This window comes from Aspergillus sclerotioniger (assembly GCF_003184525.1).
Source record: "Aspergillus sclerotioniger CBS 115572 chromosome Unknown BO94scaffold_20, whole genome shotgun sequence".
Classification (NCBI taxonomy): domain Eukaryota; kingdom Fungi; phylum Ascomycota; class Eurotiomycetes; order Eurotiales; family Aspergillaceae; genus Aspergillus; species Aspergillus sclerotioniger.
The window spans coordinates 530,348-556,418 of NW_020291010.1; the positions used below are offsets into that span (position 1 = coordinate 530,348).

Genomic DNA, 26,071 nt, shown 5'->3' on the forward strand with positions numbered 1-26,071 from the left:
GGTGATCTGAAGGCTGCATAAGGGAAGACTGTTGAGTGGCATTGCATGATGTGGTGGCTGAAGGATTGAAATGCTTGTTTGGTTCTGGGTTTAGACGATCTGACCCATTAAATTCAAGCAAGCTTGGGGGCTGTTTGGAATGGGCCCACAGTTTGGGTGACTTGGGTCGTGTTGGTCATGTTATTCTAATGTGCATCGATAGTATAGAATAATTGTGACAGTGCTGTGATGGTGTTCATCACAGTCGATATGTGCATGTATGAGATAATGTCGTTGTTTGGCGGACATTAGTATGATTGGTGCATACTGGGGAAAGGGAGCCTGCACAGCCACGCCGACCAGGCTGCCACCATTCTGGTGGTTACTCATGCCATATTCTCCTCTTTGTTCCTTGGAAATATTTCGGGCATAAACTCATTCATCTCTATACTCTTCTGTGGCAGCCTACTAAACAATTCCAGGCACTTTGGGCAGTGCATATCCAAGTGTCCCGTGCGTCACTAGGGCAATTGAATTATTAGGAGATTTCACATAGAACTGTTAAAGAATCTCTATAAAATTCAGACACTAATTTCTAACAAAGGTGTATGCAGACCGAAGGCCGAGTAATAATGAAACAGTAAATACTCTACTACGTAGAGAATCAATCTTTCTAAATACAGAAGGAGAATATAAAACAATGTCACGTTCATACCAGTAGGCCAAAACGATATACCGCTGGCATCTGGAGAATCGACGGAACGAAGACTGTATCCCAACAAACAATATGATGAGGCAGTCCTGGTACACTGGTAGCCCGAGCTGTAGCAGCCGATCAAGCCTTAATCTTCGCATACAACTTCATGACAAAATGACGGCAATTGTTCGTAAAGGTGCCGTAATTCTTCTTTTCCATCTCTTTGGAAACCTCCTTTCCGATATTGTTGATGTCGGTCGGGGTTAGGCTCGCTTTGATCTCACCAAGGAGCTCAAACTTAGCTTCATCCTCCTTCTGGTACCAACTAGTGGCTGCGGCCGTGCCGCAGCGGTTATTGAAGGTGATATATTGATCCTTCGAACCTGTGCGGCGAATGTCGTAGCAATAACCGTCGAAGGTCAGTTCATAGCTACCCATCAAACTTTCGTATGTCTGCTTAACAGTGCCGGCGACCAACAGGTAGTGCGAGGGAACATCAACGCCGAGGACGGTGGTTAGGACATTCTCTAGAAAACGGGAGGTGTGGTTAGCTTTCAACCATACCTGGGAAAGATGGGGGGGGATGGGACGAATGACTGGGGCATACTTTGCTTGAGAGCATAAGCCTTTCCCACCTCCGGCCTTTTGCCCAAGGCCGCCTCCAGGATTCTATACTTTGCGTCGGAAACGGTTGGGGTCTCAGCCCGTTTGACCTCGGTGGCTGGCTGCCGAGTAGTCTTCGAGGGGACATAGGTTGGATCTCCGTTGGTAGAGACGGTGATGACAGGGATCGGCTCGGTGAATTCAGATACGGCGGATGGGAGATAGGTGCCTGCACCGCTGATGCCCAGCAAGGCCCATCCACCGATGGTCTGGTTGTTTTCTTCTTCTTGAGGGCAGAAATAGCACTCAGGACCGCCCACAACAGGAACGAGGGCCGTCTCTCCATCTGCTCCGATGGTCGAGATGTGTGTGTTCTCTGCAACATCGGCCACATAGGATGGCGTAACAGAGACAGAGACCGGACCAGACGGTACAGCAGCCGCCGAGATGCGGGTGGTCAAGAGCAATGAGACCAAGGCGAAGCCGTTTTTGGCTGAGATGGATTTGGACCACATTTTAAAGAGTGTGTAAAGTAGACGAGATGATAAGTGAATGACAGAAAAAGACTAAGGAGTGAATAATTGAGTACTGAATGAATGAATGACTTGGATTGAATGGTAGAGGAATCAATAGAACAGCCAGGGTATTTATAATTAAATACACCTTAGAGGATACTGTGAGACACAGCAACTTCTCCTCACAGATTGTGACCGTTGACTTTGGCAATTTGGGGCCATGGCTCAATCCAGTTCCGTTCCATTGTTCGAAGCCAGGATGGTGAGAAGGATTGGGGCCAGAGCTTCACGGGGACTGAACTAAACAACGCCATTGGATGATCAACCTCATGGTTGGTGCATTAAGATGCTTGTTTTCAACATGAAACCAGAGGATCCCATCACTGGCACACCAGGGTTCACTCATGCCAGACAGGGCGTCTGTTGTTCTGAGAACCTCCTGAGATACATACAGGGCTGCGATAAGGCCCCAAGCAAACTTATGATGAAGACCGTGATGGATAGAAGATGATATGTTTCGAAGCCCTAGGTGGAGGATGCATAGTGATTGTAGGATCTCCTTTGTGAAATTAAAGATGGGGGCGGTTCCAGACCTGCTGGAATGCGGCACGGTGACTGCTTATCAGCCGCCCCCACGTGCATCGCCCCCCTGTTATTTCACGTGCATCGCCCCCATGCTATTTATCCGCGTCTTCCCGCAGCTGATCCACGGAAACTAGGGAGGCACATCATTACACCCACCCATCATCCCTCATGGCGTGCCTTCTAAACAAATTGACTGACCGTATCCTCTTTGGAGATACAGCCAAGAAGATAGACAAATATTTTCGCACTGCCACTCCAGGTTAGTCTCCAATAATTGTATCAGGAGATCAGAGAGCAATCCGCCTAACTAGACCCACTCAGACTCGGTTCTCCAGGACTTGTACAACAGCTACCTCGTTCAGAAGCAGCCTACGGCCTACAGAGCACAGATCATCTTCGAAGCATCCTGTGTTCGCGCCTCTCCTCCACTGAAGCCATGTAAGTGACATCATTATCCTTCCAGGCATGCTCTGATGAGGCTTCCCAGACTGGACGAAGGAATGTCTTCAAAGCCATATCGCTAAAGTCCATCCCGACACGACCTTTCCGGAACCAGCCATCGATGTTCTTTGGTCGTGCTTTTACTTTTACGCTTATTACCCATTCCCACGCGAGAATTGCAATGGCGGGAAACTAGAACTTTCCGCGTTTCAACGTGCCTTGACCCTACTCGCTCTCCGGGGCACGAGTCTCCTCGGGTCAGTAGATGAGTTTGGTTATGGAGGTGTTTACTGGCGTGACCATGACAGCCCTGGAGTCTGCGTGCCCAATATCAATCGCATATTTAGGAGCATCGGCAAAGTGAGTCATAAAGTGAACAAAGCTTCGGAGATTGTCGCCCCCTCCACATTCATCATCGACGATGCCATGGATGTTCTGGCCACGACTCATCCGTACCATGTCAAATTCCATCCCTACGATTCTCAGCTGAGGGGGGTTGCGGAACGTCTCCTTGAGGGTCGGATCCCTCAGTATCAGGTCAAGAGCGACGACTTGGTCACCTTGGTCTCTTTGGTTCTAAGGCTGAGAGTACATAAGCCCACCTGGGGTGAGGAGGGGGGAGACTTCCGTTATGGATCGTTTGATAATTCAAGTCCCCAAAACGACGAATTGGCTGAAGCTCTGGTTCAGGCATTCCGGGCTGGACCGCAAGGTCTTTTGGCCCCCGATTGCATGCTTCTGGCAATATATATTTTGGTAAGCACGGACAGTTTGATATTCCCAGCCATGTAGCACGTCTAACGCTTGGGTATGATAGCCAAATCTAGAGCCGTCTTTCCACCAGATGTGGGCAGCCATTTTTCAACCCCACAAGCCTGCGGATATACCAGCCATTGGGGCCGAGCTATCTCCTGACTCGTCCATGGACAATATCCTTCGCGCAGTATCCTTGCTCATCCCTCCATACGAGGCACCTAGGAGGGTGTGGGCCGGACGAGAGATCGACCCGGTCACCTTTGACGCATCCTATCATTCGCCAAACCAGGAGTCGCTCAACAGCTTGTCGGTGAAGCATATCATCCAGCATATAACCAATGATGAGCATCTTCAGGCCTCACACCTTGTTCTCATTCTCGGTACCCGATCCCACATTATGGCTCCGGTAGTAGTGGGAGCATTCTTCCCCAAGACTGCCTCAAGCACCATCACCGAGGACGAGAAGCGTGATACTCCAGGGGAATTAAAACTTCCCCATCCAGACGTCCTTTTTCAGCTCCAGCCAACGTTCACCGTTTTGCGCAGAAGCGGACAGAATACTTCTATTTCCGATGAAGCTAGGGTAGCGGATGTCGACAGCCCAGCTCATCCATACTGGATAGGAAGCACATTGCAATCAAATGGCGGTCTCAAGATTGACCCAGTCACCAGAGAGGGTATATTTATGCGGCCTACTATTGGCGCCCCAGATCAAGATACCGGTCTATTCGAGGAGACAGCCTCCGGTAATGAGAATGACGACGACGTTGATCGGAGTACAAAGTTCACCGTCACTGATCTTGTGATTTTTCGAGTCAACGGTGGGCCAAAGCAGAAATATTGGCAAACGCAATAGCTGACTGCAATAATACAAAGTGCATATATCGCTGTCAACAGATGCGTGTTGACAACGACACGTTGCCTTTGTTGCTCGTCCAGCAGCAATTCCTGCAGTCTCTCCAACACACTCATCTCCTTATCGTGAAGCGAGATGTTTTATGCTGAGTCAATTGCTACTGGGCGCTGGCCGCCGGAGGGTCCACCAACAGTGAGGATGTTGTCTAGTTCCATTTTAATGGTAATATCAGAGATTCAGGTGATATAGGTTGATGAATATGTATTTTTCTATGCTATAAGCAAAGGTTTTACTTCCAAGATAAGTTCCCACTGAGACTAGCTGTAATTGTCGTAAGATTCATCAACCTTGAGTTTTTTCCCCAAACCAAAACGAGAGTAAACCCCATACTAGCAACACTCCACTCTTATCCCATTCAAACATGCCCTATCACATTCTTCGTCTCATACAAATTATCAATACTCCGCACCTCCTCACCCGAAAGCTCCAACGAAACCGCCTCAACCGCCTCATCGACCCTCTCCTTCCTACTCATCCCCAGAATCGGCGCCGTAATAAACTCCTTCGCCAAACACCACGCAATAGCAACCACCGCCATCGACACCCCCCTCTGACTCGCAATCTCCTCAATCCTCTCATTAACCCTCCTATCCGCACCCGTATACTCCCGTCCCAGAAACCCCTCCCCCTGCCCCTCCCCCCGCACCGTATCCCCAAACGCCCTCCACGGCCTCGTCAAAAACCCCATCGAAACCGGACTCCAGGGGATCCCACCAATCCCCAACCTCCGACAAGCAGGATACATCTCCCTCTCCTCTTCACGATACACAGCATTATACAAATTCTGCATGGAGATGAACTCCGTCCACCCATGCATCCGCGCCGTATACTGATACTCCAGCATTTGATGCGTCCACATCGACGAAGCACCAATATACCGCACCTTCCCGGACTTGACAACATCGTGTAGCGCCTCCATTGTTTCCTTGACGGGGGTTCGGGGATCGAAGCGGTGGATTTGGAGTAGATCGACGTAAGGAAGGCCCAGGCGGGTTAGACTCGCGTCGACGCTCTCGAAGATGTGTTTCCGACTTAGGCCGTATTGATTGATGTAGCCGGATTGGTCTTTTTCGTCGTCGGTCATGGCGAGGGGTTGTTCGAGGCTGCGGCCAACAGGGGCCCAGACTTTGGTGGCGATGACGATGGCCTCGCGACGCCAGGAGTATTGCCGGATGGCTTTGCCGAGGATTTCTTCGGAGAGACCGTTGGAGTAGGCGTTGGCGGTGTCGAAGAAGTTGATCCCTGATGTGTAGCAGTGGTTGAGGATCGGGAGGGCAAATTCTTCGGGGATGGCCCAGGGGTAACGCCCGTCTGGGTTGCCGTAGCTCATGCAGCCGACCCCGATGCGTGAGACGCGGAGGCCGCTGGTGCCGAGTTGGGTGTATTTCATGATTGGGGTGGAGAGTGGGTGATTTGGTGTTGGGAGGGGTGTTGAGGTAGGGTTGGGTGGGATTTTTATGGTCTGAAAGAAAGCTTTTCTCACGAGATGATTATTGATGAATTCCCCAGAAGGAATAAAGGTAACCGGCGTCGTCCTCAAAGCCCTCTGCAATGAGCATCGGAGTTAGGATTTACTTTGGCGTCTAATCGCTGTACCGTGGTTCACAGATAAGGGTGTCTCCGCATTGAACCGACCCACCCTTAGCCCGTCAGCATTGAGGTCATCGATTGGGACTTAAAAAAGATCTACCTATTGCGTTGGGTTACAGTGTAATGGTGGGTCTCTAGGAGATCTCCTGAAATCTGGTCTCAACCATAGGCATATATCGTACGATGTACAAACTTCTGATAACAGATAAACTCGTCTGGCCAAATACATGAGAATATGTTGCTTATGCGCCACGAGCGGGTCTGGAGCAGGTAGCTTGCATGTGTGGGCTCATTCCCGCTCCTATCAGTACTGATCTTGGATTTCAGACCTGATTATTCAGTACACTAGCTCTCCTGGATTCTATGGTTTTTGCTGATGGTGATTTGCAGGACATGTTTGCGCTGTTAGCGGATATGATGCGCATGTGCTTTAGGAGGCATAAAGCCTGTTGAATATCAGATACATCACCGGCAAGGATTAAGAAGATTGCAAGGTCGCCTGTGTACGATGAATTTGTTTGCCTAATAGCATGATATAAGGGATGTCAACAGTACAATCTTGGCGTATGACCTCACTAATAATGGATTGACCTAGATGCTCTCTGCATCTGATAAACAGCTCCACTTGATCAGCATAAGCATATTCCTTCGTAACACAACCTTATCAGTTGCGAAAGCGCTGCCGCAGCGGAGTAACATCCGCGTTATGATGGACGAATTAGAAGAGTCAATCGGTAACCCTGTTATGGCAATCGGGCCGAAATTCGTATCAAGGCAGATTATTTCTTTGGATTATACCCAAGGCAGGCCGAGCTGCGAATGAGATATAAATTGTACACGCCATCCCTGGTATGCCTCTTCAATTTACTCAGCTCAACAGCCATTGAACAGCAATCCTTTTCTCGTTTCATTTCTCCACCTCCTACACTATGCCACTCAATTCAACCCTCACTGCTACAATGCGAGCAGTGGCTTGGTTCGGACAACCCTACAACGTGTCCGTGATCGACATGCCAGTCCCAAGCATCGTTAACCAAACAGATGCAATCGTTCGAGTCACCACCTCGGCCATCTGTGGCTCCGACCTCCATTTTTACCACGGCTTTGCTGGCGCTTCCGATGTCCCATGGGGCCTGGGCCACGAGGCCGTTGGCTATATCTCGGAGGTAGGCAGCGCAGTATCCTCTCTTCAGGTCGGTGACTATGTCATAATCCCGGACAACGCCCACGACGGTCATCATGGCCAACAGCATCCGCTGTCTTTCGGCACCGGTTCTCCTGACTATGGTGGTCTGCAAGGTATAACCCAGCAGCCCCTACCTTTCCATGTTTTCTCTCTCGCACAATCACTAATACCATAAACGCAGCCGAATACGCCCGTGTTCCTTTCGCAGATATGAGCCTCATCCCAGTTCCCCTAACCAACACTTCCGTAAACACGACCCAAGAACTCGACTACTTGATGATCTCCGATATCTTCTCCACCGGCTGGCAAGCCCTAAGCTACAGCGGCTTCGAACCCGGCGACACCGTCGCCATTTTCGGCGCCGGACCAGTAGGCCTAATGGCTGCATACTCTGCCATCCTCCGCGGTGCTTCCCGGGTTTACTCCGTTGACCAGGTCCCCGATCGCCTCGCCTTGGCATCTTCCATCGGAGCCGTACCCATCCAATTCAATAGTTCTGATCCCGTGGAACAGATCCTAGCCCTTGAACCTAACGGGGTAACCCGGGCATTGGACTGTGTTGGATTCGAGGCTGTTAACGCCACGGGACAACGAGAGGATGGAATCGTTCCTCGGAACCTCCTTGCAGTCACCGCCGACCAAGGAGGAATTGCCATCGCGGGTGTCTACTTCGGCGGACAGAATAGCACCCGGGGCGCTCCCTTTGCCGATCAGATCCCCGCTCAGGTTCCTTTCTCTGTTGCAAACCTGTGGGGAAAGGCTCTCACTGTGGGAAGCGGGATTGTGTTGCCGTTGGAACATGCGCAGCCGCTTGTGGATCTGGTTGCTGCTGGGCGAGCCTCTCCGAGCTTTGTGGTCAGCTCGGTGATTGATATTGAACAGGCGCCGGAGTATTATAGACGGTATAGTGATCATCGGGAGCACAAGGTTGTTATTCGGTTTCCTTGATCAACTGAAGAAAGGATTGGTGGCTTAGTCTCAGTTTGTTTAAGCAAACGGGTATTGAACTTGTGAGGACACTTGATAGCAAGATGTGTCTACATGTACTGGGTATACAGTTCAATATTATAAGTCTTGTACACTTTTCGATACTGTAGCAGGTTCTGAATATTCGAATTGATCCTCAGTAATAGCATCAGGTGCCGATACAAAGTCAAGACGGAATTAGGAGTCACTAAGGAGGATATCTTTCAGTCACCTTGGGTCGATTCAATGCTGTTGCCTGGAAAGCCCATATTGAGTATACCGGACTCTGGAGATATTATGTTCGCTTCCCCGTCAGCCGAAGCTTAAGCGCCTGGATGTTATCCGGAGCTATCCCTCTGTGCCCGCTATCTCCGTGAGTGACGAGAGACAATGTTCAGCGGCAATCTTTTGAGCGCGGCCCTATCCTTGGATTGTCATCAAATGCAACGCTTTTCTCTGCCTCCGGACTGGAATCAGTGGGGTGGGGAGAGTTGTATCCGCCAATCAAACCGTCGTTGTCATCACGCTGCAGCGGCCCGACGGACCCTCCTCAAACTCTGAAATTGCCCATTCCCATTCTAGTTAGGCTTCATGCAGGTGTGTGACAAAGTGGGTCCAGGACCCTTCCGCGAAAACCCTAAGTAGGTTGATTGATGTCATCAAGGCAATGTGTCTCCCCTCGGCCGCAGCATATATATTCCACACCCCCCATTTTCACTCTCGCATCTGAACAATCATTTCAACTCTCAAGAACTTATTTTTTCATTCCCAGCTTCATACACTGAACCAGCCCGCCAAAATGGTCAAGACACTCCCCTTCGGCGACCAACAGGTCTCAGTCCCCGGCTTTGGGGCTATGGGTCTCAATGCCGCCATGGGAACAGATCTAAACTTCGAACAGTCCGAGCCTGTTCTTTTGAAAGCAATCGAACTCGGCTGTACATTCTGGGATACGGCGGTAAGTACAACCTCAAGAATACGATGCTGCCAGTCTCTGATTGTCTTTGTGATAGGTTACCTACAAGAGTGGCGAAAATGAGAAGTTGTTGGGCGAATTTATCAAGAAGTATGATGTCCGTGATAAGCTTTTCGGTAAGTACCACCCCATCCTCTCCTTTCCTTCTGTTGTAACGCCGGCTGACACTGTATCGTGGCACAGTGGCCTCCAAATGCGGATTCGACGTCTTCGGACCCCAGCGGAAAGTCACCAACTCGGCTAGCCACATCAAGGAATACATTGAGGGCACAATCGATAGACTCGGGTTTACACCTGATTTGTACTATCTTCACAGAATTGATCCCAGTACGTATAAAACCACCCAATGTGAACACCCTATCATTGACTAATGAATGTATAGACACTCCTCTCGAGGAGTCAATCGGCGCTCTAGACGAACTCCGCCGCACCGGCAAAACAAAATACATAGGTCTATCCGAATGTTCTGCTGAAACCTTACGCAAGGCTAATGCCAGTTCGTCTCTGCACTTCCCACACCCGAACATGTCATGCTGATAAATATACCGCAGTCGCCAAAATCGACGCTGTTCAGGCCGAATACTCCGCCTTCGAAACTCTACACGAGACAAGCGGTCTAATCGACACAGCTAAAGAACTCGGCGTCGCTTTTATCGCCTTCAGCCCGCTCGGACACGGCTGGCTAGTTGACGACTTTCAGTTCAAGTCTCCGGATGACTTTGCACCTGATGATTTCCGGCGTACAGGTAGGTTACCTTATCCAAACCAAAGCACCCTTTTGACTGACCTATGCAATACAGTACCCAAATTCCAAGGCGAGAACTTCTACAAGAATAAGGCTATTGTAGACGAGATCAAAAAGTTGGCTACGAAGAAAGGGTGCTCGACTGCACAGATTGCCTTGGCTTGGGTTGCTGCCCAAGGGTTGATTACTATCCCGGGAACGACTAAGGCTTCCCGGTTGGAGGAGAACTGGGCGTCGCGGGATGTGGAATTGACAGAGGATGAGATACTGGAGATGCGGAGGATTGTGGATGCTGCGAAGCCGGTTGGGGAGAGGTTTTCTGCTGTTTTTCAGGCGATGGTTGGGCATTAGGCTTGTGGCTCTGTGAGGTTTAGTTGTTTGGGGGTTTGTCGTCGGTTAGTGCGCAATACCAGATATTGATTGTAATCACATGGTAATTTCTCAAAGGCATGTTTGTGAGCACAATATGCATGGTTGGTATAATATCGGTTGTTGAGATGAGAGGGTTTCGCATCGCATACCAGCGTCTCACTTCTTTCTTCCGAGGAAGTATGGTCACTTCCCCATTCAAACTAGATCAAATCATTACATTATCACGCAAATAAACCTATAGTAATTAAAGATCATTCGGAAGTGCCATCAGATACTTACCAGATCTATCCGCGACGCGACAGTCCGACAATGATTCCATATCATTGTCGTTCTATGTTTAACATGTTGTGGGCCATAATATGTAGCAATGACATGGAGTTAAGATACACATGATGTGAAGTGGCATTGGCAAACTTACAATTTGGTCTAGGTGGTAGACTCTAACCAGACAAGTGAAGTTTTCGACATTCTTTTTTGGGTGTTCCCGTTGATATGTATATAGCTGAGGCTGTGAATCAGATATTCCATCCCACGCGCACAAATAGAAAGAATAGTTAGGTACAGATCCATCCCCTTAGAAGAAAAATGACTATAAATAGAAATCGAAAATAAAGGTTAGTGCGCGGGGTCAGATGATGAGCCTTTCACGTGATTGGGGCGTTTGGTGTCAGCTTCCAAATCCTGGTACCTAATCAGCTATTCTGTCACCTAATAATCATTAATTCACTAGAATTCCCGCATTCTTTCCGATCTTTAGGTTCTGTTATTTCACCAATACAGGAATAGGTCCCGCTCTCCACACATCCGGTTTACCTCTGGTTAGATGAACTATCAAGTCACGCTGGCTAGACAACAATCGCAGTTCACCCATCTCACACACCAACCAACATGTCGCACCAACCCCAGTTACAAATCTACAACCTCCTTCGACAACCCCATGCAAAGCAAACCACATTTCATCCATTCCCTCTACTGCCCACCGAACTTCGCCTCAAAATATGGCAGCACGCAATGCAACGCCCCCGTCTCATCCGCATACATATCTACCCAGCCGGATACCCCGATCCAAAACCCCCGGACCACGCAACAGAGAAATACCGAGTTATTATCAACGGCCTCTCCGCACTCAGCAAACTACTCCACATCAATCGCGAGTCACGGGAAGCCGCCCTAGGGTTCTACCGCGTCCACATCCCCTGCGAATTCCGCCTCGACACCGACTGCAGGTTCGACTCAACGACCCCAGGAACATTCCATTTCAACCCGGAGTACGACATACTAGGAATCCACGCCAGTGACCCAGTACGGGAAACCCTCGTTGAATTCCTCCATCAACTGAAGCACACGCACGACCCGCGGGGCATCGGCCTTCTCAACCTAGCCATGGACGGCAATGATCTCAACGCGAACGATCTCTACGCATTAGACCCCGCGGACGCGAGCATCAGTGCCGAAAGACGAAGGTCGTTCACCGAGACGCTGACGCAGCTGCGTCAGGTCTTGTTCGTGGTGATCGAGCGGGTGGGCCGCCAGGTCGTCGGTTTGCACAGCGGGCTGCTCACGTCGGAAACGTTCTTCAATCGCTCGTTGCCGATTTTATCATCCTCGACGACGTCGTTTGACCGTTTGCCCCGAGACCCCCGAGAGATTGCCGACGACCTGAAGCACGTCTTTGTCGGGACGTTTGATCCCCGAGGCATGTTCGATCACTGGGGTCGGTTGCTTCGGAGGTGGAATGTGGCTTCATCGATTGTTGAATATCGAGTCCTTTTGGCGTTTATTCCCCGCGGGGATTCAGATAGGGTCCGTGACCGCGGAAGTGCAGAGCGCTGGTTGTTGAAGGAGGATTGTGAATGGAAGGGGGAACCGGATCCGTTTGAAGATCCAGATAAACCTATCTCCGCGTTTGTTCAGAGACTTCGGCAGAAGAATATCAAGTGGCCGGTTGGGGCTAACCATCCAAAGTATAAATATGAGGATATGGAGAGAGCTGTGAAGCCCGCATTCGGGTTCTGGCTGTTTCCCCTGGAGCCCTTGGGCGCTGTGTCGACGGCGGCAGGTGGCTCGGGCTTGATACAACCGCCGGGATACAGGTCAGAGGCAAAGCGGTTGTTGGATTTGAGCGCCCACTGGCCTGAATTGGCTTTGTTTGGTCTTTAGGTAGCTACCTGGTTCAAGAATAGGTTCTCTTTTCCTAAATCGTGCTACCATTAACGTTCAGCTTTAAGCGGGACAGGACTTAGAGCAGAACTCTTTCTAATATCCGAGAAATCAAGAAGATCATTGAATGAATGTGAAACCAAAGTCTTCCTACACGACCGAACATGAACATCCAGCTAAAAATATGAAAAAAAAAAAAAGGCCCTAACTCTCATGCCCTGCTCCTCCTACACTCAACCAACCACCACCACCTTCCCCTTCCAACCACACCATCCCCTCAACTAAAACCCTACTGCGTATACTCCACCCCATCAATCTCCACCTTATTCTCCTTATCAATCTGCATCGTCCCATGCGGCAGGGTATGCGCAATCGCCAGCGCCATGGGCCTCTTCACCACCTTCGGAGTCTTCCCAATGACCTGTTTGAGCCCCCACTCGGCCGCCTCCGCGACCTCCTCCGTCAGTTCCTTCAGGTCCGCACTCCATCCAGACGGAACCTGATTCTCCGTGTCCGGGATACTCATCCACCCTTCCATATCCGTCATCCCAGCCTCTTCAACCAGTTTCAGCAAATCACCCCATCTCTCCTCCAGCGACTTCTTCGTAGACGGCAGGTGCATCAGAATCCGCGCGTCCTTGGTTGCGTCTTTCTGGGTGCCTGTAACCCCCAGCCCAATGCAAGTCACCAGGCCGTACGTCCACAGACCCTTGGGGGCCAAGGCGCCTTTGATTTCGCCCATGTCGACCTTGTTGAACCCCGAGGGTGTCTCTGGGGGCCAGCTGTTGGTGCGGACGTGGAGGTCGAGGTCGCGCTTCGAGTAGCCTTCTTTGCAGAGTTTGGCGGCCCTTTCCCAGGTGGATGTCGAGGCTTTGATGTTGGCGAAGGGGTTACTTGAAGTGCCGGTATTGGAGGTGGTGGTGTGGGATTTGCTGGTTCGGTCGGCTAGGGCATTGAATGGGTTGGTGATGGTGGTGGTGGTGTCCACGGGAGCGGCGATGGCGGTGATGGTCGCGCTGACCAGGAGAGTAATGAGTGTTTTGCCGAAGAGCATTGTTGCTATGGCTGGAGTCTTTTGGAAAGAAAGGATTATAAATGAGCGACTAAGGATCAGATCGAAATGAAAGTTCATGAGCGAGTGAGTGCTTGGTGAGCCAGGTAAAGTCTACTCGACGACGACGCCTTATATAGTATGTTTGTTCTCGTCAAAGTCCGTGGTGAGAAGGCTGAATGCTCATCCCAACACCTCGAATCTGATCTGCCCCCCAAGTCTCTCCCTATCATTATTTTCCATACTCAATAACATGAAACGCCTATCTCAGGCTCGCTCCGAAGCCCATCCAATACCCCTCTTTCCCTTTCTCTGTCGCATTTCGGCCCCTCAACATCCAACAACCACGTCCTTACAGTTACAACCATGAGACACTCTGTACGGGAAACCTTGTAGGGCGCAGCGCGCACAGTAATCAATCCTGGAGTGGAGTGTCATACCACGCCGAATGGGGTCCAAAGGGTCGAGGTCGATGGGTGAGAATACATCCGTTCGTCCGTGCTGACCAAAATCCACTTAATCTCTTGAGAACTGAGTTATCTGGCCCCCGCGGCGAACTTGTTCAGGCGATATTGCTCCAACCAGCTTGGTATAGCTTATCACCTGTTGGAAGTGCCAGTGCGGTCGATCTCACGTCAGATTATGGAAATGAAAAATGAAAGGGTGTTTGTTGGCCGGTAAAATATTTTATGCAGGCCGTGAATTGGATCGGCTTAGCTTGGCATTAGCTTGATTCATCTGTTAAGTAAGCTGACGGATTGTCAACTAATAGGGAAGGAAAATCGAACAGTAAACTTTCTATTGAGATGAGAAAGAAGGTTTAACGTAGACTATATCCATGATGGCAGAGAACTGCTTGAGGGTTAGTAACTGGGGGCCGTCCAACGGCCATATTATCCTGGTAGGCACCCCAAAGTACCCGTGGTCTAGTCCTGTGTGTTCAATTGTTGGTAGTAGGCAGCTACATTGATTGGGGTGAAGACAAGGAAGTGAGAGGAATCTTTAGCCAAGGATAGATGATAAAAAGCAGCAAAAAGGAAAAAAACATACAACAGAAGGGATTCGCTGGTGGTCACCCACCCAACTACTAACCTCCCGGCGTGTGGCTTAAGTACGGCTGAGCGGACGGGAAGCCCTGTTCTCCACACCCTGTGGTCGTATGTACTATTTTCCTCCCTCCATTGATATATAGAATGCTGGATTTGATTGAATGTGTGAATGTAGATGTTCATGAAGATCAGTGGTGACTTTGGGAATTATACTGCCCTGGCGAGATCGAATAGGAAGTGTCCGCCATATACAAACTCTTAGCGTAAGTTGCCAGGTACGAGACATCAACGCTGAAAGAAACCATGATAGCATTTATCATACATAAATAGAAACCAAGAGTATCCATGATATCCTCCAAATTGTCATCTGGATCGGACGCTATTGGTAGACATGTGCCAGTACATCTCCGGAGTTCACTTCCCCTAGTCAGTCTCGTGATAGAGAAATCAGGTCCATATCATCTCAGAGTTGGGGGGACTGCACTGTCATGTCGCTCGGTTTCCACAATGCCTTGGAACGTGACTTGATTAGGGCGAATCTATCAGTCAAACAAACATCTTACTCAAATGGGATTACGATTGTTGCGCTCCTTGGTAAAGGCCACATCAATCATGATCCCTAGATGTAGCCATACCCAAATGCGAGGACGGCGCGGTCCAGGCGCAATTTCTCCTTGGTCACGGCGTTGAGAAAAGGTAGCTGTTGCAGGGGCTGAGCACAGTCCATGCCGTAGTCTTCTCTGTACATGTATTCGGCTTTTGCGGGATGCAGTATCAGGTTGTAGAACAGAAACACCAAGCTTTGGGCTACCGTGGGACTGGATTAACGGTCAGCGGTCACGCCCACCCACCACCGGAATCAGGATTTGAGCGTACTTATCCGCCATATTGGAACCGCTTCTCGGCGTCAACTTTCAGTTGTCGGTTTCCAGGATACCGCGCTCTTTGGTATCGTCGATTGTCCACTGCCCGTTGGGGTAAAGGTGCTGCGCAAGCTGGGAAACCGACATGGCCTTCTGCCGTATGCGGTAACCTTGAGCGATTCGAATGGTTTCCACGCCTCATCGGGCAAAGGCGGATCGTATCAATTTGACTTGGTCGTTTGAACTCTTGTACCACGAAACTAGATGAGCACATGAGCGAAGCACAGTGATCTCGTTAGGTTTCGTCCCAATAAAGTCGCCGGGTTGAGGATGCAGTCGATTCAGGCAAAAGTGATGTGCCATGACAGTCCTCTGAGAGTATGCCCGAGGTTGGACACCTAAGTGAGTGGTGGGGAACGATGGTGAGAGGTCTGGTGGAAGAACATCCAGCGCACAAACGTGTTGTTGAAAAGGGGAGGGGAATAATTATGGACGTAGAGAGTAGCGGAAAAAAGAGCTATCACGAGAGGCAGACTCCCCCGGGGAAACGCCAGGACAAGGGGAGGTTGTGGTAACCAGTTGGAAGAGTCGGCGGTCTTCGGAGTGGCCTTCTCCACGTTCCTCATGCTATCGGTTCCAGGCGCGAATCGAATGCAGTATTTTCCAATCAGAGCCGCCGTAACCAGACGGATCTGCGCGAGTGCCAGGTTCTTGCCAGCACACGCGGTGTCACCTGCAGGGGGCGGGCGGCAAGCAACCTACCTCTGTGCCGGAAACCCCAGTGGGTGGGCCAGATCTCATGGTCCCTCATGTTGCAGAAACCATGACCGGCTACGCCCAATCCAAGTACATAGCAGAGAGCCTACTCACCGACGCGGCAGCACGATGGCACCTCGACATCTCCATCTTGCGATTGGGTCAGGTAGTGGGAAGCAGCGACGCGGGGTCGTCCGAACGCTGGGAGAGTCACGACTGGGTGCACTCAATGGTACGACTGTGTCGAACGACAGGATTGATTCCATCTGACCTGGTGCAGGTGGACTGGGTCCCCGTGGACCGGATGTCGCGCGCGATGCTTGAGATTGCGCTGCGACCTCGCAGGGATGACGCTGGGGGTCAGGCAAACGTCTTCCATCTGGTTCACCCGCGTCAGATCCCGTTCGCTCATCTTGCGGATGCTATTCAGGCTTCCAGTGGTCCAGCAAGTCAGCAACTTGGGTTCAAGGAATGGGTGGAGGCTCTTGGCAACTTGCCCGCGGGGATGCTGTCCGCTGGTATTGAAGAAGAACGAATTAGGATCTTTCCCTTTTTTGCGTCGTTGGTGGGGAAATGGTGCCCGTCGATGGATACGAGTAGGGCTTGCATGGCTAGTCCCACTTTGGCGGCTTTAAGGCCGATCGATGGGGGGTTGTTGGAAAGGTGGTGTAGGGATTGGGTTTGAGACTTGCGTGGAGCTGTTTCACTTTTTCTTCCTCTAAGTCAACAAATAGTACGTAATGATTCACACTGTGTGCGATTCGTCATTTATCTTCTATGATGCGTTCCATAAAGCTGATTTCAAATCAAAAGCCCTCCTACTTTAGTCGTTTGCTTTACCTCAGCCTTGTAGCCGCTCGGAGCAGCGGTGATGTTCAAGAGGTAGGATACATTAGGAGTCAATCGAATATAAAATGCTACAAACTCCACAGAGTGCAATCAAAGCACTCCTAGCAAGAGCTTGTTCGGGACGGTATACATGCTGGGCACTCAGTGAGATGAACTTGTGATAAATTACGTGGATATTTCACCCTGTACACTCCAGAGAGTAGCTCTTTCAGTCCCTAAACTACATACTTGGACACATACATAAAACCAGACACACATCTCACCAAATTAAGCACATACTATACAATCATTTCCAAACCCGCTGGACATCGGCCGAGCTTAAACTCTACACAGAGAGAACTCCATACAACGATTAACAGCTACCATACCCCCTCCCCCACCCAGAACCAACATGAACACCCCAAGTCACCCACATAACTACCTGAAATACCACCATAATGTCAGCTCGCACCCATTTCGAAGTACATTTTATTCCACGGACAAAACTCACCATCATAACCTAAATGTGCTGGTTAACGATATGCTGCGCATTCTGGTTCGCGGTCGCCGCCTGCCCCTTAGTTTCCACAGTCTCACTTATGACCAACAGGATTCCAGTCTTTTCTTGGATTTGGGCCGTAATGTGGTGGTCGGACCAAGTACCAATATTAGCGATGATCTCTTTCTCTTGTTCCTCGGTCACTGTTCCGGCGTTCTTGGTGGCACGGCCGCCCTTGTCCCCGATGTTACCGGTGGTGTATTTGGTGGAGTAGGTGATTCGGGTAGCTAGGGCCTGACTGGCTAGGAGAAGGGCGGCGATAGCTAGGGTTTTGAAGTTGAGCATGGTGGAGGGTTATGGGTGCAGAAATGGTGGGTATTGAAATGGTAGTAATGAAGGGGAGAAGAATGGGCTTGGTGGGAGTGTGGATGGTTGTTTGGGGGGGGGTGTGGGCTCTACTTATATGTCTTCGGGAGACCTATCTGTTGTTCTAGACAGCTTCGATGTTATTTCCCTTGGGGTCGGTTTCATGAAGTGGGAGTTGACAGGGATGTCGCTGAGACGATGTCACCTTGTAATCCTACGGCTTCGTCGTGTAATGTCGAGGTTTGGGGGCAGCTGTTGAGATTTACTCCGGCTGCGAATGACGAGTGAAGCCGTGCGCCCTGATCCGTTGGTGGGATGACCATTCTGGCTGCTGGCCCCAATGGCCGCGTAGGCAGAAGGCAAATGTATTTCCCGCGTCGTCCATACAGACCGGTTAGGGCCGAGACCTGGCCAGGCTTAGCGGCCAATTCCGCCCCCACCCGTTTCCAGCCTTGTCTTCCTTCTTCGCCATTCTCTCACCTTTCCTCTCTCCCCCTCCCCTCCATGTCCTCTTACTCTTTCTCTTCCTCTGTCTTCCCCAAAATACCAACCCCAAACCATGCCCAGCCCACCCCCGCCCAATTCCCTAAATTCCCTCTCCTCCCCACCGAGCTCCGCCTCCTCATCTGGCACTTCTCCCTCCCATCCCCCGTACACCATGGTCTCTACATCTACCAGAAAGGATGCTGGGAAACCCATCTCGACCCCGAAAACGCCCCAGGCCCGGACCCCCACTTCAACCTCATATTCAACGACTCCTCCCTGTCCACCATGCGCATCGATATCCCACCCTTCCTCGTCAACCACGAAGCCCATCCCATAGCGCACCACTGGCTCCAAAGGCACAGGGGACCCATCCGCTTCCAACAGACCCCGACAGGCTTCCACTTCATGCGGCCCTTCCAGCCAAATTCAGACGCTCTCTACGTACCTAAAAATCGGTACCTCGAGTTCATCTGCGAGCCCGTAGATGTGGCTTGGGCTCCGGGACTGGAATACGCGACTAACGAAACTTTTCCCCCAACTTTTCCTCGGATTGCGTTTCCGAAGGCGGTGTTGGAAAGCCAGAAGAATGCCATTAAGGGGATATTCGAGTTGTATCATTATGAGAATATTCGTGAGGTTTTGATCGTGGATGAGATGGAGGAGGAGGAGGATGATTTGATGGTGTTAGCCCGGGTGCAGAGGCCATGGGAGTGGGTGAGGGCTCGTGGGGAGGAGTTGTTGGTGTGGGATCATCAAGGGAAAAGATATCAACGGCAGGGGGGCTGGGATTGGCATCCGGAGGCGGATGAGTTCATGGGGTTGGTAGAGAAGGCGAGCGTGAATATCGATGCGGGGATGTCCTGGACCGGGGACCGGTTTGAGGTGAGGTTGGTGCATGCGGTTCGAAGATGACTGCACTGGTGGGAGATGTCTCGTTAAAGCGATATCTCTTGGCTTTTCCTTTGATCATGATGCCTGTGTGAAAGTCCCAACTGATGGAGTCTGTAAGCTTTTGGTTACTGGAAGAACGTCACCTGATTTCCTCAGCCCTTTCCCGGTCCTTAATTAATAGTACTTGAATCACGGACCTCTGTCCGATGCACGGACTGGATTTCTCCATAGTGGATGCTATATGGACCTTCAAACAAGTTTAATTAGTGTTCCAACAAGCGGACGGCGGTCGGATGATTATTGAGTTACTCTGTTGGAGGGACCGCTTGAGGCAGGAGCTCTCGAATCATCGATAACTTCCCTGCGAGCAGGTCCCGTTAACTTGCTGAAAATTCTGGACCACTGACAATACTGTCAAGCTTGGCTCTTCCAGCTATCAAGGCTTATCGCTAATCGCAAGGTGCACCCGACGAGGCTGTGAATTGCCGCACGATAAGCGCTGGCTTATCACCTGACATAGCTGCTGCATGTTGGGCATCAAATCCAGCCACTTGATTGATCATCTCTTAACCAATCAACCTAACCCACATCGCTCCGCCCCCCAGATGAGGCAGCGAGCAGAAGTGGAAAAAGCTTCCGCCCACAGTCCCTTCATCTTCCCATCATCCGCTGTTCTTTGCATCAGCTTACCACTTTCACCCTGAGGGGATTCAACTCAAACATGTTTCCCGCTAGGATATCCGGTTCTTTGCCAGCTTATGCAATTGAACTTGTGCTGACTCTCGTGAGCTTGATTGGACTGGCGGTCGCTGGCCGCGGTTGGCTCTGGCCTTATTTATCCGGCCTAAAGCGTTTCTTGGATCGCACCAATAGCCAAAAATCACGCAGCAGATCACTACAACAGACAAAGGTTAGTGAAGAGCCAGAAGATTGGAGACCGGTTTACTGACAGGCGTAGAATCCTTACAACCGACCGCCTCTTGACATTCTGTATTCTGCACTCAGTGAGGATGATATAGCAGTCGAGTAGGTACGACGAAAGCATTCAGACGGGCGCCTACTAATTCCAGGCCTTAGCATCATTGCAGTTCATGGTCTCGGCTCAAATGTGGATTGGTCCTGGACTTGGAAAGGTCCCAACGAAGGATCCCGACCACCTACTCATTGCAACTGGTTGCAAGACCCGACCATGCTGCCTAGGATTATACCACAGTCGCGGATCATGGTGTATAATTATGATTCGCGATGGCACATGGATGCCCCAAAGACGCGTCTTCAACTGTGCGGGGAGGAGTTGGTCCACAGTGTGCATCGATTCCGCAACGGAATCAACCGCCCGATCATCTTCATAGGGCACAGTCTAGGGGGAAATGTCATCCAACATGTTAGTGATGGAGTGGAGTCATCCTCCTGACGCTTTTTTCATCTGTCACGCTAAGTTACTTGTCGAACAGGGGCTATTATTTGCCGACAACCATGATCAGTTCAGCTATATGCCCTCCGTCACCGTCGGCTTAATATTTCTGGGCACACCTTTCCGGGGGTCCAAAATGCAATCCTATGCCAACATCGCCGTCCAGTCATTGGCGATGATGGCATCCCATGGCGGGATTATTCAGGATCTGACCTATGACAATCCCGCACTCACTGATCGCTTACATGCCTTTTGCAATCTGCAACGAAAAGAACGGTTGCCGACATGTTGTTTCTTTAAACTTCGCGAAACCAGTTATGGGAGAAAGTTGGGGGTCCCTGGATGGGCCAAGGGGATGGTCAGTTCCTCGTGAACACTACCTCAGCCGTGCTGCTAACAACGCTATAGGTGGTGGAAGAGACTTCTGCATGTATTACGGGCTTGAAAAGGTTCCCTCTGCAGTCTGATCATCTGGCATTGAACAAATTCCAAGGCCCGGATGATCGGTCTTTCCTGAGCGTTTCAGACGAGATTCGTGGCATGGTCATGAACTCCACGGACCTCATTCAACAACGAAAGCTAGGTACAAAACAAACCGCCGCGATGATATCTTTTACTAAGTTCATAGAAGTATTATCTCAGCATCACTGGATGGTTCCATTTGGGCGTAACCGCGACTTCACCGGGCGGGAATCAGTTCTGGAGCCGCTTCATACCGAGATCAGTCCCTTTTCGGATGAGGATGCCTGTCAAAGAACCGCTATTGTTGGCCTGGGGGGAATAGGGAAAACGCAAATTGCTCTGGAGTCTGCGTACCGTCTTCGCAAATACTGCTCCGTCTTTTGGGTTCCAGCGGTAGATGCCATGACCTTTGAAAAGGCCTACCGTGAGATAGGCGAGAAGCTCGGGATTCCTGGTATCAATAACGGGAAAAATGACGTCAAGCGACTTGTCAAAGATGCCTTGAGTCGGGACAGTTTCGGAAACTGGCTTTTAATTATTGACAATGCCGATGATCCCGACCTCCTCTTTGGCAAGGCAGCGCTGTCAGAGTATCTCCCATCCAGCCTGAAAGGGTCCATCTTATTCACCACACGAACCCAGCAGGTGGTACAGCGGTTAGATATATCTCCCAGAAATACGATCAACTTGGGAGAAATGACCAAGGGGGAGTCGGTTGAACTCCTGAAGAAGCTACATGCATCTGCTCACGATGACCATGAAAGCGTGGAAAGCTTGCTCGATCTTCTTGTTTGTCTCCCGTTGGCTATCAAGCAGGCAGCTGCTTACATGGGGGAAACCGGAGTTTCGGTGGCACAATACCTTCAATTCTGTCGCTCAAGCGATAAGGCACAGGCGAGACTAATTAGCAAGGATTTTGGGGACCAATACCGCTACACCGAAATTGAGAATCCGATTGCAACGACATGGATCATTTCATTTCGGCAAATCGAGCGAGATAAACCGGCTGCTGCAACCTATCTAGAATTCATTTGTCTCCTCGGAGAGAGGGAAATTCCACTTTCATTGATTCCCTATGAAGGTGATGAAATGGATGTCGCTGAAGCGGTGGGCATCCTGAAAGCATATGCATTGATAACGGAACATGAGGAACCTGGGCTTTATGATATTCACCGACTTGTTCGACTGGCTATGCGAGCTTGGATGGACCGAAAGGGCACCTTGGAGAAATATAGCATAGACCTCCTTCAGTGGATTAGCGATATCTATCCCAAGCCAGAATACGACAACAAACATATCTGGGGAAGGTATCTCCCGCATGCGGAATCCCTTTTTTCGAGTTGTCCTCACGGCAAACATGATGAAGTCCATGAACAACTTCTTTCCAAGATCGGCGTCTGCTATGCATCTTTAGGCAAATACAAAGAGGCCGAAACGATGCTTCGACGAGCTTTACAAGCCACGGAAAAGGGACAGGGCCCTGAACATCCAGCCACGCTAGCGAATCTGATTCGACTTGGTGGGTCATTCTTTGATCAGGGTCGGTATCAAGACGCTGAAATTATGCATCGACGAGCCTTGCAGGGCAGCGAGAAGATACTTGGGCCTGTGCATCCATGCACACTGAGTAGTATGGTATGTCTTGGTAATGACCTTGAGAGGCAGGGTCGTTATAAAGAGGCTGAAACCATGCATCGGCGAGCCTTGCGAGGCGAGGTGAAGGTGTACGGCCTTGAGCATCCAGGTACATTCAGCACTTTGAATAACCTCAATAATGCCCTGTTGGCGCAAGGTCAGTATAAAAAGGCTGCAAGAACTGCTCAACGAGTCTTGCAGGGCACTGAAAAGGTGCTCGGACCCGAGCATCCAAGTACATTGGCTAGTATACGTAATTTTGGTAAAATTCTTGTACAGCAGGATCAATATGAGAAGGCCGAGGAAATGTTTCGACGAGCCGTACAAGGCGGGGAGAAATTATTTGGGCCTCAACATCCAAAGACACTGTCCTTTTTACACAATCTCGGTGTAGCGCTTGGACTTCAGGGCCAGCACAAGGAGGCTGAGCTGATTTTTCGACATGTCCTCCGGAGCACGGAGGTGCTTCAGCCTAATCATCCGGACATCCTTTTGACTTATGATGACCTCGGTGTAGCGCTTTTATCTTTGAATCAGTATGAGGAAGCTGAGCAGGTACTTCAGCAAGCTGTACAGAGCGCGGAGAAGGCCCTTGGACCTGAACATTCATATACGCTGCTAGCTGCGGAAAATCTCAAATTAGCTCTTGAACGTCAGGGTAAGCCCACGCTTGGCAGCGATTGATGCAGCAATGGTCTTTACATTGAGATGATATTGTCCCTCGTCAGGCCAGGTCCTGTGCTCTGCTCTATCTTGCCCTTCAAATGTACTTCAATATTCCTTGAACTTTCCTCTAAATGAGAGCTGGGGATATTCGAGTAACTAATGCAGATGATTGTGATATCTGCATATCCTGCCTATCCTACCCTTTTATGAACAAGACATTCCCTGTAAATTCCGTGAGTTCAAGCAATACGTCTACACCTGGATCGCTTCAATAATCCAGGTAGCATTATCATCTTATTGTCTCGTTGGTTCTTGAACATCTTCAATACTGTTAATAACGACAATTCCTGTCTTTCATGACGTCTTTAAGCAGGGTGTATAGTCTGCGGCCGGTGAAGAAACAAAATGTGTAATTGTCTTTCACGTACCAGTGAACTATTTTATGGACTACCTCTTTAGGGGTTCTCTTCCTGTGTTGTGGAAACTCCACAATTCACATTACTACTACTTCAAATGAAGAGCGGGTTATTCAAATCTGAGTATATATAATATATGTAGTCTGAGGCGAAGGGTACATATAGTGTCGAGTAGGCGAGCGTCATGTGTCTGGTCAGGTTGGCCACCGTGTTGTTGTCATTTCATCACGCGTAGGCAGAAGAAGCCCTCCTAGCTAATCAAGCAATATCACTCAGTTTCTTCGGCTTCACGTCCCTAACATATAGAGTTCTAGAAGTACTAGTAGTGGAGAGAAAGAAAGAGGGAGATGTGGTAGTATTCCTTATTCTAAAATCTGGTCGGGATCTTTATGTATGTATCCTCTAATTACTTGTAGACTTTCACAGGGGGGGGCATAGATGCATATCGAGTTGGAGAATTATATATTTTCCATCATGGAAGCGGATGGTTTTAGCTGCGATATGGAGAATTGCAAATCGGTTAATGCACGGCATCACTGATATGTAGTGTAGATTAAAGACAGAATGATAGAGTGTGAAGAGAAAAAGAAAAAACAATGTATCTCAAATAGAGATGAGGATTATTTCTGATCTTGATTTGAGATTGGTTTCACCCGGACTAGGTGGGATACCTGCGAAAAAAAATGGAGCTGCGGGGAATCGAACCCCGGACCTCTCCCATGCTAAGGGAATATTATACCACTAAACCACAGCCCCATTTGTTGAAATACAGGCCACTTTTATTGGCATATGAGACTGATTTGTCGGCACCAGCAAATTGTCGCGCATGGCGTAGCTGATTGACTCTCGGGAAATGCCGTAGGGAGAAAGGGGAGAAACAAGCGATTGGTAAGATGGTATGACACGACCCACCGTGGTGCATCAAGGGGCAGGGATAGCGATAAGGAGCTGAACTGATGGAATGCCCCGCGGCGACGTGGCAGGCCAGCGTCAAATCAGAGGAAAAAGCAACCATCCCGGAGACAACACCCAGATTTACTGGTTCTAACAAGCTTTCTAGGAGGCTGTCGGTCGAAGTTGGAGTACTATTCTCGGTATACCAATAGGACTGTTCTTCCGTGACAGGAACTCTCGGATCGTCCGTCAGCTGGAGACTCGGACAGCATGTCGCAGCGGTTCCACCCCCATAGTCACGAATCGCTTCCTCTCATACCCCTTGGTCGCAATCCAGTTGCTCGCTACAATGCACAGAACCCCCACCAGCAGGACCACCGCGCCTATCAGTGGGGCGATGATGCTAAACACCGTGAACCCGTAACTGGCATTCACGAACGTCCGGTCATGCTGCAATCGGTCGGTTGACAGCCCGGCCTGCATGGCCGTCAGCACGATGACCACGTAACCCAGCACCGTGGCCAGAGCGGCAAAGTTGTTGCGCAGAAGGTCCTCGTACGTTGCTGCCCCGCCGATTCGCGAGTAGCCACGGAACATCCACCCCCGGGTCAGAGCATATACTTTGTTCAGGCGACTAAGACGCAGCTCTCCGTACCAGAACCGCGGGTTGATGGCCGCGTAGCAGTGGTGCGATAGGAACTGGGCCGAGAAGACGCGCCACCGTTCCCATGTTACGGTGGAAGGAAGGAGGCCCTGTTGTTGGGCAAGGTGGAAATCCGAGGGGTAGGTGATCAGCGCTGTGTATGAGAAGAGGAAGCCTCGCGCACAGGCAATTCTCTCCTGGTGGGAGGCGGACGGAGTAGCAGCAGTGCTGGCCGGGCTTGATTTGTTCTCGTCCATGGGAGGGTCTTTCTGCAGGGAGCTGGGTGTCGGACCATGCGGATGCCAGAAGTCTGGGTGGAATAGATAAGCGGGGAGTGGCTTGATAAAGAACTGGTTATTCATCCAGACGAGGTGCATGTCCATCTGTTCGGTCACCACAATACTCCGCGACATGGCCACCTGCTGATGCAGTGGGCGGGGAGGCATGGGGCGACCACACATCCATAGCCAGTTGTGAATGTCATTCAGCCGCTGGACAAGCAGCTCGTGGTTGAGAAATGCCCCGAATAGTTCGGGAGACAGGGGCTCGATGTTGTCGTCCGTTGTCCGATAGGAGGCTGGCAGTAGAGAAGAAAAGGGGGCGATGATGCCACTGGGATCGGCAAAGATGTCCAGCCCCAGTGCAGCTGAGGATGATTCGTACAT

At 50.3% G+C, this 26,071-nt stretch overlaps 13 protein-coding genes and 1 non-coding gene across 14 annotated transcripts; 7 read left to right on the forward strand and 7 right to left on the reverse strand.

The window, feature by feature from the left end:
• Positions 1-667: 667 nt before the first annotated feature.
• On the reverse strand, positions 668-1,937 carry BO94DRAFT_148256 (uncharacterized protein). The gene is made up of 2 exons (XM_025605780.1): positions 1,284-1,937; positions 668-1,203 (listed from the first exon to the last, which is right to left on the reverse strand). The coding sequence occupies exons 1-2, from the start codon at positions 1,792-1,794 to the stop codon at positions 815-817; spliced, it is 900 nt and encodes a 299-aa protein (XP_025465775.1). The 5' UTR covers positions 1,795-1,937; the 3' UTR covers positions 668-814.
• Positions 1,938-2,518: 581 nt separating this feature from the next.
• Positions 2,519-4,718, forward strand: BO94DRAFT_496071 (uncharacterized protein). The gene is made up of 4 exons (XM_025609280.1): positions 2,519-2,638; positions 2,701-2,817; positions 2,867-3,576; positions 3,638-4,718. The coding sequence occupies exons 1-4, from the start codon at positions 2,548-2,550 to the stop codon at positions 4,430-4,432; spliced, it is 1,713 nt and encodes a 570-aa protein (XP_025465776.1). The 5' UTR covers positions 2,519-2,547; the 3' UTR covers positions 4,433-4,718.
• A 129-nt stretch (positions 4,719-4,847) lies between these two features.
• BO94DRAFT_470052 (aldo/keto reductase) lies at positions 4,848-5,882 on the reverse strand (the record flags this gene model as incomplete). Its single annotated transcript, XM_025608314.1, has 1 exon — positions 4,848-5,882. One exon carries the CDS (start codon positions 5,880-5,882, stop codon positions 4,848-4,850), a length of 1,035 nt encoding a protein of 344 aa, XP_025465777.1.
• A 1,129-nt stretch (positions 5,883-7,011) lies between these two features.
• Positions 7,012-8,216, forward strand: BO94DRAFT_469865 (glutathione-independent formaldehyde dehydrogenase; the record flags this gene model as incomplete). Its single annotated transcript, XM_025608305.1, has 2 exons — positions 7,012-7,381; positions 7,450-8,216. The coding sequence occupies 2 exons, from the start codon at positions 7,012-7,014 to the stop codon at positions 8,214-8,216; spliced, it is 1,137 nt and encodes a 378-aa protein (XP_025465778.1).
• Positions 8,217-8,965: 749 nt separating this feature from the next.
• Positions 8,966-10,363, forward strand: BO94DRAFT_625838 (putative aldo-keto reductase (AKR13)). Its single transcript, XM_025617313.1, has 6 exons — positions 8,966-9,192; positions 9,248-9,326; positions 9,394-9,537; positions 9,593-9,706; positions 9,762-9,956; positions 10,011-10,363. Exons 1-6 carry the CDS (start codon positions 9,034-9,036, stop codon positions 10,304-10,306), a joined length of 987 nt encoding a protein of 328 aa, XP_025465779.1. The 5' UTR covers positions 8,966-9,033; the 3' UTR covers positions 10,307-10,363.
• A 683-nt stretch (positions 10,364-11,046) lies between these two features.
• Positions 11,047-12,620, forward strand: BO94DRAFT_576643 (2EXR domain-containing protein). Its single transcript, XM_025615148.1, has one exon. The coding sequence runs from the start codon at positions 11,216-11,218 to the stop codon at positions 12,485-12,487; it is 1,272 nt and encodes a 423-aa protein (XP_025465780.1). The 5' UTR covers positions 11,047-11,215; the 3' UTR covers positions 12,488-12,620.
• Positions 12,621-12,776: 156 nt separating this feature from the next.
• On the reverse strand, positions 12,777-13,541 carry BO94DRAFT_601737 (uncharacterized protein; the record flags this gene model as incomplete). Its single annotated transcript, XM_025616396.1, has 1 exon — positions 12,777-13,541. The coding sequence occupies one exon, from the start codon at positions 13,539-13,541 to the stop codon at positions 12,777-12,779; it is 765 nt and encodes a 254-aa protein (XP_025465781.1).
• Positions 13,542-15,206: 1,665 nt separating this feature from the next.
• BO94DRAFT_587417 (uncharacterized protein) lies at positions 15,207-15,474 on the reverse strand (the record flags this gene model as incomplete). The annotated part of the gene is made up of 2 exons (XM_025615825.1): positions 15,207-15,405; positions 15,464-15,474. 2 exons carry the CDS (start codon positions 15,472-15,474, stop codon positions 15,207-15,209), a joined length of 210 nt encoding a protein of 69 aa, XP_025465782.1.
• A 799-nt stretch (positions 15,475-16,273) lies between these two features.
• On the forward strand, positions 16,274-16,891 carry BO94DRAFT_547979 (uncharacterized protein; the record flags this gene model as incomplete). The annotated part of the gene is made up of 1 exon (XM_025613368.1): positions 16,274-16,891. One exon carries the CDS (start codon positions 16,274-16,276, stop codon positions 16,889-16,891), a length of 618 nt encoding a protein of 205 aa, XP_025465783.1.
• A 508-nt stretch (positions 16,892-17,399) lies between these two features.
• On the reverse strand, positions 17,400-17,969 carry BO94DRAFT_148283 (uncharacterized protein). Its single transcript, XM_025605781.1, has 2 exons — positions 17,546-17,969; positions 17,400-17,476 (listed from the first exon to the last, which is right to left on the reverse strand). Exon 1 carries the CDS (start codon positions 17,876-17,878, stop codon positions 17,555-17,557), a length of 324 nt encoding a protein of 107 aa, XP_025465784.1. The 5' UTR covers positions 17,879-17,969; the 3' UTR covers positions 17,400-17,476; positions 17,546-17,554.
• Positions 17,970-18,403: 434 nt separating this feature from the next.
• On the forward strand, positions 18,404-19,683 carry BO94DRAFT_520494 (2EXR domain-containing protein; the record flags this gene model as incomplete). Its single annotated transcript, XM_025610112.1, has 1 exon — positions 18,404-19,683. One exon carries the CDS (start codon positions 18,404-18,406, stop codon positions 19,295-19,297), a length of 894 nt encoding a protein of 297 aa, XP_025465785.1. The 3' UTR covers positions 19,298-19,683.
• Positions 19,684-20,007: 324 nt separating this feature from the next.
• BO94DRAFT_520500 (TPR-like protein) lies at positions 20,008-23,471 on the forward strand (the record flags this gene model as incomplete). The annotated part of the gene is made up of 6 exons (XM_025610113.1): positions 20,008-20,186; positions 20,235-20,302; positions 20,354-20,660; positions 20,731-21,048; positions 21,099-21,273; positions 21,322-23,471. The coding sequence occupies exons 3-6, from the start codon at positions 20,466-20,468 to the stop codon at positions 23,469-23,471; spliced, it is 2,838 nt and encodes a 945-aa protein (XP_025465786.1). The 5' UTR covers positions 20,008-20,186; positions 20,235-20,302; positions 20,354-20,465.
• A 1,082-nt stretch (positions 23,472-24,553) lies between these two features.
• Positions 24,554-24,625, reverse strand: BO94DRAFT_t206. The gene has a single exon. It is a non-coding gene; the product is annotated as a tRNA-Ala (tRNA).
• A 387-nt stretch (positions 24,626-25,012) lies between these two features.
• Positions 25,013-26,071, reverse strand: BO94DRAFT_520503 (uncharacterized protein; the record flags this gene model as incomplete). The annotated part of the gene is given in 3 exon segments (XM_025610114.1): positions 25,013-25,603; positions 25,620-25,654; positions 25,699-26,071. 3 exon segments carry the CDS (start codon positions 26,069-26,071, stop codon positions 25,013-25,015), a joined length of 999 nt encoding a protein of 332 aa, XP_025465787.1.